The 15975-nt window shown below is 37.1% G+C and overlaps 1 protein-coding gene across 2 annotated transcripts in view; it reads right to left on the bottom strand.

Annotated features, from left to right (window-relative positions):
- The window catches only part of TFB1M (transcription factor B1, mitochondrial), a 66522-nt gene that overhangs the window by 40310 nt on the left and 10237 nt on the right, over positions 1-15975 (bottom strand). For both annotated transcript variants that reach the window (XM_036112085.2, XM_036112086.2), the window contains exons 3-4: positions 5949-6057; positions 4448-4599 (exon numbers count right to left, since the gene is read on the bottom strand). In XM_036112085.2, the coding sequence (XP_035967978.2) occupies positions 4448-4599; positions 5949-6057 (261 nt within the window). The remainder of the gene's footprint in view (positions 1-4447; positions 4600-5948; positions 6058-15975) is intronic.

Below are 15975 nucleotides of genomic sequence, written 5' to 3'. Positions count from 1 at the left end.
TGCAGCACAGGCAGGAGTACAAAGAACCCAGAGGTCTCCTCGATGTGAGAAGACAGAGGCCAGAGCTCTGGGAGGCCAAGGCAGCCAGAATTTGTGAGAAAGACTATTGGATATGGAAACACACAGAGAGAGAGAGACAGGGGAATGGGAGGGAGGAAGTGAGAGAGAGCTCCTGAGATATTCAGAGGGATCCTTTCAAGTCTTTGGCTGAGAAATGATCTGTAAGTGCATGAGACTGGGAGGCTGGAGAAAGTACTATCAGAAAATATGACAAAATGGAGCTCACAGAGGACTAGAAATAGTTTGCACTCCCAACAGCCAAGTGAAGAACTCTTGAAATACACAGGGCGCTGAATGCATTCCTCAAAAAGGTTGTGACTTAGTCGCGGGACTTAATTAGCCTCAGATTAAAGGCTGCTAAGAACCTGTCATAACAAAGCTTAAAAGCAAGCTTCAAACCAATCTGCAAGTGACTTATCTCTATGTGCCAGAGTAAAACCCACCACTCAACCCAATACAAGATCCAGCCCTTAACAGGATTAAAACAAAACAAAACCTCACAAAATCTAGTATCTTGTCAAAAATTGCCAGGCTTGCAAAGAAGCAGAAAAAAACAGGACCCATAGGAAGGGGGTGGGGGGGGGAACAAACAGTAAAATAGTACAGAAATAACAGAGGTAGTGAAATTAATAGTCAAAGACCTTCAAACAGCTATTATAAATATTACACATATGCACAAAGATGCCAAGGAAAGCATGAACATAATGAGGTAAGGGAAAATATAAGACCCAAATGGAACTTCTAGAAGTAAAAATAAAATATCTGAAATGAAAAATAAATTAAGTAAAATTAACAACAGGTTAGACACTGCAGAAAACAGCAATGAATTTGAAGACACAGTAACTGGAATTTTTTTTTTTTATATTATTATTGGTGCTTCTAAGTAAATGTGTTTAGAATAAAGTGTGATGCAGGTAAATTCAATATATCAAGATATGTCAATATATCGAGAGCATCTGTTCATAAAAGATTATATACTATACAAACTATTCAAGTCATATAAAACCACTTTTTCAGTGTCTTTTCAACTGAGAAGAATCCTGTTCAGTACACCTCCCCTCCTCAGGTGGTTCATACTGAGCAAGCTTTGTGTTCAGTTTTTTATTTTCTTCTACAATAGCTTTATATTTCTCTTTCATTTCTGTTAATTCTAGGTGAAGCAACTCTATATCTGGATTTTCTGGGTTAGCAGCTTCTAACTGATGCTTTAAAAAGTCTAAAGCACTATTAGGTTTCCCTGGTTCTTCATATAAGGCTACCACAATACCTTCTTGGTCAGCGTGTCCAGCACCCCCGACTTCAAGTACCTCCAGAGCTGCTCGCGCTTCAAGTGGCAGCCTTTGTAATGGGCCGCGGCGACAGCGGCAGCAGCAGAGCTGGTGCCTGAGACTGTCTGGCGGGCTCCAGTAACTAGAAGTTTTACGATGGTGAGTTACCTTTATTTTTTATTTAATTTTTATGTATGGCGAATTATTAAATGGTTTCATGGGAGTTAACCAAATATCCAAGCATCTGTTAAATAATTTTTTTTCTTTCTGTTTCTGCTGATGTATGATCCGATTGCTATCAAATATGAAGTTGCCTGAATCTGAGCCTTCGAATGTAGCCATCACTCTGTCTCATGAGTCACAGTGCTTCAATTATTAGAGCTTTATAATACATTTTAACATCTCATAGGGAAGCCTTCTTTCATCACTCTTCTGTTTCGAAATTTCTTATCCATTCTTGCAGGTCCACTCCTCAAGATGATCCTGGGAACTTCACTACATTTCAAGATGTTATTGAAAAAACATAATTTGGAAAAAATGAAGGATCTTTGTAACACTCATTTTTTCTTCCAGGGCTCTATTTCTCTTGACTTATCTCAAGTGATGTGTTGAGACTCTCAGTAAAGTTTTGTGATTATTTTTATATAGGTCCCTTTTTTTCCTTAGGTTTCCAAAATAAACAGTTATAGGTTTCCCAATAATATTTTTACTCCTCTAATAGTGATATACTTTATTTGCTTCAATCCCTACTGTACTTAATTTTCTGTTCATTTATCACTAATTCAATCCTACACTCTCCCTAACTTATGTAACTATTCTTTCAGTATATACAAACATGATAGATATTTTACCAAATTCTTGCTCTGCTTTGATGTGAATTGAATGTTCTTCTGAGGATTCCATGCTCTATCTTCTGTACTGGGCCTTCTGTTTCCTAGATTTCACACAATCTTTCTTCTTGGTGTCTCCAATCAGACCAATGCTTATATAGGCCTTGTCATTACATTAGAGGTGTTGATAGAGGTCAGTGAAAAACACTTTCCAATAACTGGTGCTAGGTTCGTTGGGATCATATATTAAAAACAGTAAAACTGGCTTCTTTTTCAACCACACACAAAAATCAATCCCAAGTGGATTACAGATGTAAACGTGAAAGATGAAACAATAAAACTTCTAGAAGATAACACAGAAGAGTATCTTCACGATATCAGGATACAAAAGGAGTTTTTCAATAAGACACAAAAAGCACTAACCATAAATTTACACTTAAAAACATCTGCTCTTCGGGGCACCTGCGTGGCTCAGTTGGTTAATCCTCTGCCTTTGGCTCAGGTCATGATCCCAGGGTCCTGGGATCAAGCCTCACATGGAGCCTGAGCCCGAGGACGGGAGTCTGCTTCTCCCTCTGCCCCTCCCCGCTGCTCTTGCTTGTACCCGCTCTCGTGCTCTCTCTCTCTAGCGTGCTCTCTCTCAAATAAATAAAATCTTTGAAACAAACAAATAAAAAACAAAAAAAATCTGCTCTTCAAAAGACACTGTAAAGACAATAACATGCAAAGAGTGGAAGAAATCTGCAATACATTTAATAAAAGACAAGTATGAAAAATGTTAGAACTCCTCAAAATCAATGAGAAAAAGACAAGCAATCCAACAGAAAAATGGACAAAGGGCAAGCACTTCACAAAAAAAGAGGTTATCTAAAAGGTCAATAAACATGCAAAATGGTGCTCAATCTGATTAAAAAAATCAGCAAAAGACAAAATAAAACCATAATGACACACCATTCAGCTCTGATTAACCAAAACACACAACTGGCAACTGCAAGTACTAGCAAGGACATGGAGCAAAATGAACTTACACACATTTGGTGGGAATATAAACAGGCATAATGACTTCAGAGAACAATTTAGCATTATCTAGCAAAAGTGAAGATTTGCAGAACTTATGATCCAGCACTGCCACTTCTGGATATATACTCCAAGGAAAGCTTGCCTGTGGGCTCTAGCTGACATAAATAGAAGAATCTTCATGACAGTTTTGTTTGTAATAACAAACACTAAAACTAATTCAGAGTTCTAAAACAGGGCAATGGACATATAAATTATGAGTTAGTCAAAGAGTGGGTAGTATCTAGCTACACAAATAAACTACAGCTATGAGCAGCATGAGCGAATCAGGATAAAAAGAATACATGCTATATGAATCCATTTGCATAAGTTGAAAAATGGAGAAAACTAAAGTATATTAATTATACAGCTAAGAATCTATGGGATAAACTAAGCAGGGAATAATAAGTCCCAAATTCATGATACTGATTACCTTCATAGCATCTGGAGAACAGGAGACACGATCACATCACAATGAGCATACAAGGGGGTGTCAAAGATGTTGGGACTATAACTACTGACTCGAGTGGTGGGGACTCGGGTATTCTTCTTAAGCCACACAAATACATCATATACTCTTCTGTATTTGTAGGTCATAATAAAAATTTTTAAAAAACACTTAACAGTCTGCAGATCCCGTCATTAAACCTCTGCAGCTCACAAACTGCCCCTGCCTACCCTGTAGGATTATTTTCTAGAGAGTGAACCTGGAACACTCCTGTCATGGGAATGCAGGCATAGCAGGCACAGCTGAAGGAGGGGATTAAGGGAAAGCCTACGTACGGCATAAGGAGACACCAACCCCCTTCCCTCTCTCCAAATCGATTACTACATTCTTTAACTATCATTAGTTACATCTTTCTCTCATTGATACGAACTTATTAAGTTCAATATATCAATCTCAACATATCACATGCCAATCCTTATGTATTCCTGTATCACCAATATCCCACAGGTTTTATCGGTCTCTAATTGTTCTATGGCCCTATTGAGTCCCTGCATGGACTACACTGCCTTTTTGGTTGGTGGCACATCATTCGTTTCTCCATGGAGAGCTTAGAGCAGTTACGCCTGTCATCATCATTACATGTTTAACTTTTGGTTGAGCTGTTGTTGGTTTGTGTGTGTAATGGGAGTATTATCTTAGAAAACATAGTCTGTGACAAAAATGCAGTATTATTGTGTTCTGGAATTTGATCAGGTGATAAAATAGCCAAAAAAGTTAAAACTCACCTCTGCCACTTCCTTTTGAAAAGTCAACGTCATCTGGGTTCTGCCATAAACAAAAGGTCCACCTCTACAAGAAACATTTTCAAGCCACTTGATAATCAGCGGAGTTGATACGTTAAAAGGCAGATTTCCAATAATATGTACATTTGGAGGATCTGGTAAGCAGGAGAAAAAACAACCTGTAACGATTTTATTAATGGATTCTGAATACAATGTTAGCTAAGAGTTAAATCAAACTGGATACTAATAGTATCAAACAAAAATATATAAAAAGATATGGCTAAGTATTTTTCAGTCCATTTATTCTTCAAAAGCAATGTTTTCTCACAATCAGCTTTGAATTATTGCGAAAAAAATTCTACCTTAATTAGTGCTCAAAGTCCTTAGGTTTTTTAGCTTAGGAAAAATATGAAAAAGACTTGGTTTGAGGAAAAAGACAATTTGATCTGGACATGATATGGTCAAAGTACCTGCACCCAGATGATGCTGTCAGAGGGTCAGATGACCAGGAAGGGGATACTGGCTGCATATACAGACAGAAGTGTCTGCAATATACACATGGTCAGTGAAACCACGGGAGCAGAGTCCTTCAGGCCAATCTGCAGCACAAGGAAGATGCTCAAAAAAGAAAAATCTCAGGAACAACATCTAAGAGGTGGGTGGAAAAATAACCACCAGCAAAGAATAGCTAGAGAAAGCTCACACAATGTAAAAGGAAGAACAGGAGAACCTGGTATCAGGGAAGACAGGAGCAGAGATAACTTTTGGAAGAGAGTAGGCAACAGTCACATAAATGCCTGAGAGCTCAGTCAGATAAGGTTTGAAGAGGAAACCAGGAGGTCAGTGTGACTCCAGCATGGCTGGGGCAAGGCTGGAAACCTGGAGTCAGTGTGCTTAGAAGAGAATGGCATGTTGGAAGGCGGGGACAGGCAGTGCCGACCTCTCTGAAGAAGCCTGGCTGTGGAGAGGCCGGAGACAGGAGGCAGTTAGATGGAGGCGCACAGCAGCACCTGCGTCTGCTCCGACGGGGCTCACAGGCACGTAAGACACCTCACCTATCTCTGTGTCCCAGCGAGCTGGCACACGGCAGGCACCCAGTAAACAGTCTACGGATGAAGAGTGCCTTGGCTGGTCACTGAGTGGGAGACTGTGGAAATTCGATGGGGCGTGGTTTACTAAAACATTTCTTTTTTCACCATTTGGAAAAAGTTAACAGTTCATAGTTTATCCCATCCTTATATGGTATCATAAAAATAGCAAGTTTATTTGAAGAGAATTCTGAACATTTAAAAAACATGAGACAAGTAAATTAGAATTTAAAAAAAGGAATTAGATTTATTATTTTGGAAAAAAAGTAGAAAAAATTACAATGCATACCACCTATTTAATTCTGTTCTAGTAATATTTAATATAAATGTATAATAACATTTGTAACACATAACAACACAAATATTTGTACTATAAATAATAAAAGAAAATAAGAAAACAACCCCAAATCACTTACCATCCTCCCACTGTCTTTTAAGACTTCCTGGAAAAGCCCTTTCTATCTTAAATGTCAATACATCTCCATGGACAATTCTCAGTTTTCCAGGTGCTGCATCAGAAAGCATCTAATTTACAAAAAGGTCAATAAAATGAGCTCATACTTTAGAGGATAGTGAAACACACACACACACTCTCTCTCTCTCTCTCTATATATATATATTTTTTACTTCAGATCTGTGCATCATTAAATCAGTATGAAAAGGTAGAGACTAAGAGTGATCACTAATGAACTATGAGTACACCGTGTCTACTGTAATAGACAATCATGGTGTTTCATTTCTAACACATATGAATGACCCGTGATGGTAACAGATTATAGTAGAGCAACAGCTTATAATTTCACAAATGATACATTAACATAATTCTGACCCCCAGAATAACCTGCATTTCTGTACAGATTTAGCAAAAACTCAACTCCTATCTGCAAGGTTTTTTTTTTTTTTTTTTAAAGATTTTTATTTGAGAGAGAGAGAGAGAATGAGCAGGGAGTAGGGGCAGAGGGAGGGAGAGAGAGAAACAGCAGGGAGCCTGACTCAGAGCTCGATCCTAGGACCTGGAGATTATGAGCTGAGTGGAAGGCTTAACCGACTGAGCGACTCAGGTACCCCTCTATTTCCAGTGTTTTTAAATTATAGACTAAGGACATTATAATATTGAGAACTATTTGGGAATAAATCATAAAGATGAACTTAATTCAACAAATCTTTATAGCCTAAATACATACAAAGAATTTTACATATTTTCAAGAGCTATAACCTAATCTACCAGTAGATTCAAACCAAGTAGAAAGTCATCTGTCATTGCCAAGCTACATGGGGCACTCTGAGACACTCCCCTGACATTCCTAATCTTACTATTTCTTGATCCACAGGCACTTTCAACCTAATGAATTAACCATCCTGCATGGTTTTTTTTTTTTTTAAGATTTTATTTATTTATTTGATGGAGAGAGAGACAGCGAGAGAGGGAACACAGCAGGGGGAGTGGTAGAGGGAGAAGCAGGCTCTCCGCTGAGCAGGGAGCCCGATGCGGGGCTCGATCCCAGGACCCTGGGATCATGACCTGAGCCGAAAGCAGATGCTTAACGACTGAGCCACCCAGGCGCCCCAACTATCCTGCATGTTTTACCAAGAGCTACCTTCCAGCCTATTTCTACTTTCCAACTACTTGTTTTTGTTCCTCTTGCTTTAGTCTAAGTATAAAAGGAAAAAAAAAGGGGGGGAAGTACCCTTTTCTTTCTTATTTTTCTTCATTTTATCCACCTTAGCACCATACCTTAAGAAATGCTCTCACAGTACTAAAGTGTTGGCACCCATCTGAAAAGAGCCTTGAAGCTAAGCCATCTATGTATTTGTATTGCTTTAAGGGCTCCTGTACCCAACACAAAACTTATTCTTAAAGTCCTTGGCTTAAAACAACAACAACAACAACAACAACAAAAAACCCCAAAATCCCAACCCAGATGCAGTCCCTGACGCTTACAAAGTTTACAATGCAGGAGTGAATGCAATCGATGAGAACAAACATCCCTGCTAATGTAGATTATAAGGAAGAGGTGACCCTCTTTCCACATCAAGTCTCACCTCAAGGAGCTCAGACACCCTTGGCTCCGAATCAGGGAACTTCTGCCCTGAGCACCCCTTACTTCTCTAGCTCAATTAAAGCTGATTCTCTCTACTAACCCTTCCCTTGCCTAATTCTGGCAACTGATAGGAAGGATGAAAGAAACATCACAGAAGCCAGAGAGGAGACCCTGGACCAAGGCACCCAGTTTGTGAATTACTCCTGCCTTTGGGTTAATGCTGTGCCTCGCATATGCTTCTTTACAGCATTTATAACATACTATATTGCGACTGTGTACAGAGAGGCTTCTTTCCCATGTAATAACATATGCTCCTTAAGGGTAGTATCTGTTTCTCATCTACTTTAATGTCCCTTGCAGCTACAACAGCACGCAGTAGGTGCTTCACATTTTTTATAAGTGAATGACCAACTATAAAACTGGAAACTTCCCCTCCCAGACCGAGATTTGAGGGTCCCAAAATCTGTAAGGTCAAGAAACTTGCAAAGATTTATTTCACTGATAAATCAGGTAGAATTATATAAGTAACATTTCAGAAATTCAGAGCTCAAATGCTTATATTGGTAAGAAGCTAAACATTTTCAATTTGGGAATCATCTAGTTTGGTATGTTTCATCATGGCAGTTTACCAAAAATAACTGCGTACTTCTGATATTAATGTACTTATGGATTATTTTAAATTACCAAGATTTGCTAAAACTTAATCTGATGAGTTCCAGACAATAAATCATCAAAAACATAATATCCTCAATACACTATGAATAAAAAAGGAGCTAGCTCTCTGTGGGACAGGCTCTTACTATATAAAAACTGTGTATTTAATGATAGCATTTACTATCAATGAAGAATTTGTTTTTTTCTATAATTATGCTTCACATAATTAAAACAAATTAACATACCAAAAACAGAGAGGCAGAAGAACTAAAAGCTTATGCTTCATGATATCAATATATAGAAAGTAATAAAGTAATTAGTAATTAAGACTACAACAAAACACTGTAAACTTGGCTCTTTGGCATTAATATACATGCTCTGATAACCACGTTTGAAATGTTCATTTTTTTCTACAATGACACATATAGCTGCATACCAGAAAACTGATATAACACACATTAACCTTCCTTTCCTAGATTTAAAGTTGCATTTCTATCCTATTTCTTTTGGATGCCCCTTCAGGCTTAAGTCTCAGTCAATGACAAAGCAAATCCTCCCCTTCTTTAAAAGGTACATCTTTTAAGACCACTCTGTAGCTTGATCTTCCCCTTTCAGACTCCCCACTGCAGAAGGAATGAATACTGGTGACCACAGCTTTAAGTGAAGTCCTTGAAACAATTATGGGGGAAAAAAACACTACACAAACTGAAATTATAGTATGATTACAGACAACAGCCATTTAAACACCTAATGATATTCAGCAATGACACATGAACACTTTCTAACCAACCACTAATAGAGAAAGATGTTTTCATTATCCTGACAATATTTGGGGGATGGTGGAGAGGTGGGAAAGATCACTGTTATAGCCCTTCAAGAACACTGCTACATTACACTTTAAAACCCTGATGGTGTTAGCTCATAATGTGCTCAAAGGCACAGCCTACTATGAATGCAAGCACTTGATTACAGCCAAATGAGTATTTTTACAGACACTCTTAAATTGTTCTATCATTTTTATTTTAGTTTTCAATCCTATATCCTTCCAAAATGAGATTTAAGTCAGCTTAGAGTAAAAAGCATTCATTAGCTAAGGCTGTAAAAGAAGAAACAGAAAACCAAACCATGAAAAGGAGAAGCATGTATATAAATCCTAGAGGTGTTAACTCACAATTTATATACTGAATTACAGAATTCTTAGTCTCTACTGGAAATAATTATACTAAATCCCCAAGAGAGAAAATAGTTTTTTTGTAGCATTAAGTTTTATAAGGGATATAGGGAACAAAATAATGGCGAATGCCTTTAATAAAAATGAGGAAACAAATGCAGGAGAATTCTTCATTTGGTGATTTAAAAAATCTCTCTCTTCTAAGTCAAGGTCTTAGAGATAGCTTTTCCACAGGGGGCAAGTTACTATGGTCCACCTAGGTAATTTGTTGGTGATCTAATCTGATGAGGAAATAATTTATTCAACTCTTAGAACTTAGACACAACTAGAAATTCCTTGAGAACAAAGAACTATATTGACTGGTCATTTTGTATGTTTTATGCCACCTTCTCATCATGAGGGGCTCATGGCAACCAGCACTGTACAGTGAGCTAAAGCATTAATTACACAGCCTGGTGATATTACCTTCTTCCTGACTTGCTACATAGTGGGAACCCAAACATTGTTGAAGTGCTGGGCAAAAGTGTTAGGCAAACTATATGAGAAATGTAATACAGAACATGATAGGTGAAAGACAAAATTTGTATTCTTCTAAAGAACACATAAAAAAGACTAATGCTATTATTCAAAAGAATTTAAGACAATGTTATAATAGACTTTTCTTTAAGGTGAATATTACAGCATGATTTCAAAGTCAACTTGTTTTGTTTTTTAAACAGGACCCAAACACGTATAGCAGAAATTAATTTACTCAGCCTCATCAAGGATTTAGAGATTTGATTTAGTAAACTTTCTATTCAACCAGCGGTTAACATTTCTTAAAAAGAAACTTACGTAGTATCATGTCCTATCTTTTTCTTGTCCAGTTGCTATGGCTAGGACTACCAGTAATATAACAAATAAAAATGGGGAGAATGGACATACTTGTCTTGTTCCTGATCTTAGAGGAAAAGCTCTCTGTTTTCCACTATTGAGTATGACATTAGCTGTGGGTTTTTCATAATATCATGTTGAGGTATGTTCCCTCTAAACCTATTTTGTTGAGTTTTTATCATGAATGGATGTTGTTCTTTGTCAAATGCTTTTTCTGCATCTAGGATCATATGGTTTTTATACCTTCTCTTATTAATGTCATGTATCACATTGATTAGCGAATACTGAACCACCCCTGCATTCCTGGAATAAATCCCAGCTGATCAAGGTGAATGATTTTTTAATGAATAACAATGAAGCAGCAGAAAGAAAAATTAAGGAAACAATCCCATTTATAATTGCACCCAAAATAACAAAATGCCTAGGAATAAACTTAACCAAGGAGGTGAAAGACCCATACTCCGGAAACTATGAAACACTGATGAAAAAAATTGAAGATGACACAAGTGGAAAGGTATTCCATACTCATAGACTAGAAGAGTCAACATTGCTAAAATGTCCATACTACCCAAAGCAATCTACAGATTCAATGCAATCCCTATCAAAATACCAACATTTTTCACAGAACTAGTACAAATTACCCTAAAATTTATACGGAACCACAAAAGACCGCAAATAGCCAAAGCAAACTTGAAAAAGAACAAAGCTGGAGGTAACACAATCCCAGATTTCCAGATATACTGCAAAGTTATAGTAATCAAAATAGTATGGTGCTGGCAAAAAAAAAAAAAAAGGCACAGAGATTAATGGAGCAAAATAGAGAGCCCAGAAATAAAACCATGCTTCTTTGGTCAATTAATCTTTGACAAAGGAGGCAAGAATATATAATGGGGAAAAAGATGGTCTCTTCAACAAATGGTGCTTGGAAAACTAACAGCTACATGCAAAAGAATGAAACTCTACCACTTTCTTACATCATACATAAAAATAAACTTAAAATGGATTAAAGATCTAAATGTGAGACTTGAAACCGCAAAACCCCTAGAAGAAAACATAGGCAGTAATTCCTTTGACACTGGCCATAAAAACATTTTTTCTAGATACATCTCCTCAGGCAAGGGAAACAAAAGCAAAATTAAACTACTGGGACTAACCAAAATAAAAAGCTTTTGCAGAGTGAAAGAAAACATCAACCAAACATAATATCCAAAATATATAAGGAACTTCTACAACTCAACACCAAAAAAACCAAATTATTCTATTAAAAAATAGGCAAAGGACCTCAGTAAACATTTTCCAAAGAAGACATATAGATGGTCAACAGACATGAAAAGATGCTCAACATCACTAATCAGAGAAAGGCACATCAAAACCACAGTGAGATATCACTTTATACCCATCAGAATGGATAAAATAAAAAACACAAGAAATAACAGGTGTTGGTGAGGATGTGGAGAAAAAGGAATCCTGTGTACTGTTGGTGGGAATGCAAATTGGTATAGCCACTGTGGAAAACAGTTCCTCAAATACTAAAAATACAATTACCATAAAATCCAGTAATTCCACTACTGGGTATTTACCTCCAAAAAATTAAAACACTAATTTGAAAAGATATATGCACCTCCTTGTTTACTGCAGCATTATTTACAATAGAAAAGATATGGAAGCAGCCCATGTGTCCATGGATAGGTGAATGGATAAAGAAGATGTGGTGTATATATATGAAATATTACTCAGGCATAAAAAAGAATGAAATCTTCACATGTGCAGCAACATAGATGGACCTAGGGGATAGAATGCTAAGTAAAATAAGTCAGGCAGAGAAAGACAAATACCATATGATTTCACTTATATGTGGAATTTAAAGAACAAAACAAACAGAAAAGAGAAAAATAGAAGAATCAGAATCTTAAATATAGAGAACTAACTAGTCATTGTAGAGGGGAACTGGGTGGGGGAAGAGGTGAAACAAAGAGAATTAAGAGTACATTATCTTGATGAGCACTGGGAAATGTATAGAATTGCTGATTATACTGTCCACCTGAAACTAACACAAAACTATGTTAATTGTAGTTCAATAAAAAACTTGTGAAAAGAAAAAAAAGAACTTATAGATAGAATGCTTCCATACAATATCACACAATTCTCTTCCTTAAGTTGAGAACAGTGAACCCAATTTCACCCTTTTCTTGATGACCAGGGTCACTGTTGCCTGTAGAGTAACGGCTTCAATGGTTATGATCCCTTACTACTGAGCAATTTTTTTTTTTTTAGTATTTATGTTTGCTTTTTATAGCTTTTCTGCCACAGTAATCACTGTTACTTCTTGCTGTTGTCAGTGGGTCTGCCTCTAGCATTGATCTCCGTACTTTTAATTTGTAATGGACTAGGAAATCATTTTGGCTGTAGGCCACCTTTTACTTATTTGCTGAGTTTTGATTAACTATAGCTGTAGCTGTATCAAGTAAGTCATGTGTGAAGTATGTAATCATGTCACAGCAGACAGTCAGGCAATCTTTTCTTTTGTAAAATTTGCTAGAGATGAAAGAATTTACAAGTTTTATTATCTCTGTTGAAAAACAGTTCCTTTTGCCAGGATGACTAAAGTATTTATATATCCATTTATAAGATGACAGAGAAGGGGCATCACTATAATAGCAACCATTTACTGAATACTGGCAATATGCCAGGCTCTTTACATGCCAATCTCTTTACATAAATTTCCATCTATCCTTGCAAGGATCACAAATGATAGCTGTTATTCCCATGCTGCAGATGAGAAAGCTGAAGCTAAAAGTGGTTCAATTGCAAGCTCAAGATCACAAAGCTAGTATGTGCTGTTTCTGAGATCTGACACCAATCCTGTGAGCTTTCTATCCTGCCTGTCAAGTAGAAATAATCAGTTTACCTATTATAAAACCCAAAGGTGATACTAACAATAATCATGACTTACTGTCTCCACAATTCCATGAAATAAGCACATAATAATTAAGAAGAATCCTAGAGCTTCTTACTCTAAGATGGAGTATAAAAGACCAGGTAGTCTCTTCTGGTTTAAACAGATAAAAATGGACAAAATAGATGAACAACAGTCTTCAGAAGCTGGACAGCAGGAAATGCAGGAAAACCTGCAGATCCACGAAGCTCAAGGAGCCCCACACAAAAGAAACATGAAGAAAAGGACACCAAGGTGCACTCATCATGAAATTGCTCAAAGCCAGTGATAGAGAGTGAATCTTAAAAGAAGCCAGAGAAAAAAGGCAGAGGGGCAAAGATAAGAATGACAACAGATTTCTTGTCAGAAACAATGAAATGAGAAGATAGCGGAGCAACATTTTTCGACTACTAAAAGAAAATAAACTGCCAGTGTGTTTTTCAAAAACAAAGGCAAAATAAAACACTTTTTTAGACATACAAACACCGAAAGTTCTGTCACCGACAGATCCACAGTTACAAAAAATGCTAAAGAAAATATTTCAGGTAGAAAGAAAATAATACTAAGTGGAAATATGGATGAGGGAGCACTCAAAATAGGAACCATATGGGGGGCACCTGGGTGGCTCAGTTGGTTGAGCGTCCAACTGTTAATTTCAGCTCAGGTCTTGATCTCAGGGTCGTGAGTTCAAGCCTTGGGTTGGGCTCCATGGGGGGCATGGAATCTACTTAATACAAAAAAAAAAGGTAACCAAATGGGTAAATATGTAACATTGTTTCTTATTATAGTTGACCCTTTAACAACAGAGTTTGACAGCACTGGTCAGTCCACTTACATGCAGATTTCTTACAGTACTGTAAATATATTCTCTCTTCCTTATGTTTTTTTTTTTTTGAAGATTTTGAGAGAGACAGCGTGTGTGCACACAGGGGGAGGATCAGAGGGAGAGGGACAAGCAGACTCCATGCTGAGATCAGGACCGGAGCTGAAACCAAGAGTCAGATGCCTAACTGACTGAGCCATCCAGGTGCCCTTCCTTATGATTTTCTTAGTAACATTTCCTTTCTCTAGCTTACTTTATTATAAGAATACAGCACATAACACAAGTAACATACAAAGTATGCATTAATTGATTGGTTATTGGTAAGGCTTCTAGTTAACAGTAGACTTTAGTAGTTAAGTTTCTGGGGAGTCCAAAGTTATACGTGGATTTTCAACTATGTGGGAGTTAGCACCCCTAACCACCACATTGTTCAAAAGTCAACTGTATTGAAATCTTTAATATAGAATTGACTTTTAAAACAAAAATAACATTGTCTTGTGAACTTCACAACATGGAGAAGTACAATGTATGACAACAGTACAAAGGCCTGCAAGGAGAAATACAAATACACTATTTTAAGATTTGTATACTATATATAAAGTGGTATTTTATTACTTGAAGATAAATTGGGATACATTAAAGATGTATAACCATATACCATCAATAAATTACTAAAATAGTAAAACAGAGTTATAGATAAAAATTGCAGCAGGCTGAATACTAGCCCCACAAAGATGTCCACATCCTAATCCCTGTGACTATATTACCTTACATGGTAAAAAGGACATTGCAGATGTGATTAAATTAAAGATCACAAGATGGGGAGATTATCCTAGATTATCTGGGTGGACCCAACATAATCAATCACACAGACCTTAATAAGAGTGAGGCAGAAGGATTAAAGTCAATAGTAGATATAGAAGCAAGAGGTTCAGGGACTAATAAATGCAGGTGGCCTCCAGAAGCTGAAAAAGGCAATAGAGCCCTACTGACCTTCATTTTAGACTTCTTATCCCCAGAACTGTAAGAGAATAAATTTGTGTCATTTTAAGCTATTGCATTTGTGGTAATTTTTTACAGCAACAATAGAAAACTAAATTGAAGGCAGAGATGATCAGATTGGTGAGAAAAAAGCAAGACCCAGTTATATGCTGCCTACAAGAAATCCACTTTAAATATAAAGACACAAATAAGAAGGATGAAAAACTTTATCACTCTAACATTAATCAAAAGAAAGCTGGAATGGCTATATTATCAAGGTAGATTTTAGAGGAAAGAATATCACCAGGGATCATGGAGATCATTTCATAATGACAGAGGAACCAATTCATCACAAAGACATAACAGTCCTATATGTTCATGCAACTAATAACAGTGCTTCAAAATAGATGAAAGAAAAACTGATAGAACTCTAAGGAGAGACAGACAAGTCTGCAGTTAGAACTGGAGATTTCAGTACCCTTCTCTTAATAAATAATAGAACAAGTAGGAACTCACATAGAAGACCTGAATAACCCCAACTTGACCTAACTGAAATTTCTGTAGCATCCAACAACAGAAGAATGCGTATCCTTTTCACCAAAATGCATATCCTTACAGGGGAATACATTTTTTTTTTTTTAAAGATTGTATTTATTTATTTGACAGAGAGAGACACAGCGAGAGAGGGAACACAAGCAGGGGGAGTGGGAGAGGGAGAAGCAGGCTTCCCGCAGAGCGGGGAGCCAGATGCGGGGCTTGAACCCAGGACCCTGGGATCATGACCTGAGCTGAAGGCAGATGCTTAACGACTGAGCCACCCAGGCGCCCCGGGGGGAATACATTCTTTTCAGCAGAATGCATATTCTTTTCAAATGCATAAGGAACACTTACCAAGACAAACCATATGTACACCATAAAACAACTATAAATTAAAATTACTCAAGTCATGCAAAGTATGTTCTCT

Source organism: Halichoerus grypus, chromosome 9 (assembly GCF_964656455.1).
Source record: "Halichoerus grypus chromosome 9, mHalGry1.hap1.1, whole genome shotgun sequence".
Taxonomy (NCBI): domain Eukaryota; kingdom Metazoa; phylum Chordata; class Mammalia; order Carnivora; family Phocidae; genus Halichoerus; species Halichoerus grypus.
This window is presented reverse-complemented; position numbering and strand designations above follow the sequence as displayed.